This window comes from Habropoda laboriosa, unplaced genomic scaffold (genome assembly GCF_001263275.1).
Source record: "Habropoda laboriosa isolate 0110345459 unplaced genomic scaffold, ASM126327v1 scaffold57, whole genome shotgun sequence".
In the NCBI taxonomy this organism is placed as follows: domain Eukaryota; kingdom Metazoa; phylum Arthropoda; class Insecta; order Hymenoptera; family Apidae; genus Habropoda; species Habropoda laboriosa.
The window spans coordinates 4,374,248-4,374,927 of NW_017100229.1; the positions used below are offsets into that span (position 1 = coordinate 4,374,248).

Consider the following 680-nt stretch of genomic DNA (forward strand, 5'->3'; position numbering starts at 1 on the left):
GAGGGCTCGAGACGGGGCTGCGACTCGCGTTACTTCCGGAACTGGCGCTTCCCGTTCTCGTCGGATCAATTTCGATCGAACCGTCGTCCTCGATGATATTCTCCAATCGATCAACTCCACGGTATCCTCCATTCCCAATTCCAACGTTCTCCCCTTTGAAAATTCCTTTCTCACGTTGAATTGAAATGGTCGCTTTCGCCGTGGCCGTCGCTGCGGCCGCCGCTTCCACAGATTCTCCACGAAAACCGGGTAAACGGGCGTCACCACGTATGGATCGTTCGCGAATCTCTTGCCTCTCACTTCCTTCGCGTATCAGTTCCAAACTCGGCGAACTCGAACTGTGCTGTACAACCGATCTGTCGAACGGATTCAAAAGACTCCCAAGGGACGATGTTCTTTGCTCTTCGGTCCCGATAAACGTAGTACCGTCTCCAACGGCACCTCCACTTCCAGCTCCGCTCGTTTCACCTCCTGCTCCACCAGCTCCAATTTCTGCACTGCCACCAGCACCAGTCGCACCACCCACGGTGCAAGATTCGTGTCCAAGCCGAACCATCGAAAGATTGCTCAGGGAAGAATTCGTCTCGACGACCACCACGGGATTTCGCGCTGCGGTAAACAGCAATCTTTGATCACGCTCCGTTCGATCGTGATCCAGGCTCTCTTGTTTCCCTGTCGCT

General features: G+C 54.6%; 1 protein-coding gene across 1 annotated transcript in view; it reads right to left on the reverse strand.

Moving 5' to 3' along the window:
* The window catches only part of LOC108571273 (homeotic protein Sex combs reduced), an 8,413-nt gene that overhangs the window by 7,143 nt on the left and 590 nt on the right, over window positions 1–680 (reverse strand). Inside the window, 1 exon segment of the mRNA XM_017933273.1 lies at window positions 1–678. This exon segment is cut by the window's left edge and continues 34 nt beyond it. Within this exon segment, the coding sequence (XP_017788762.1) occupies window positions 1–678 (678 nt within the window).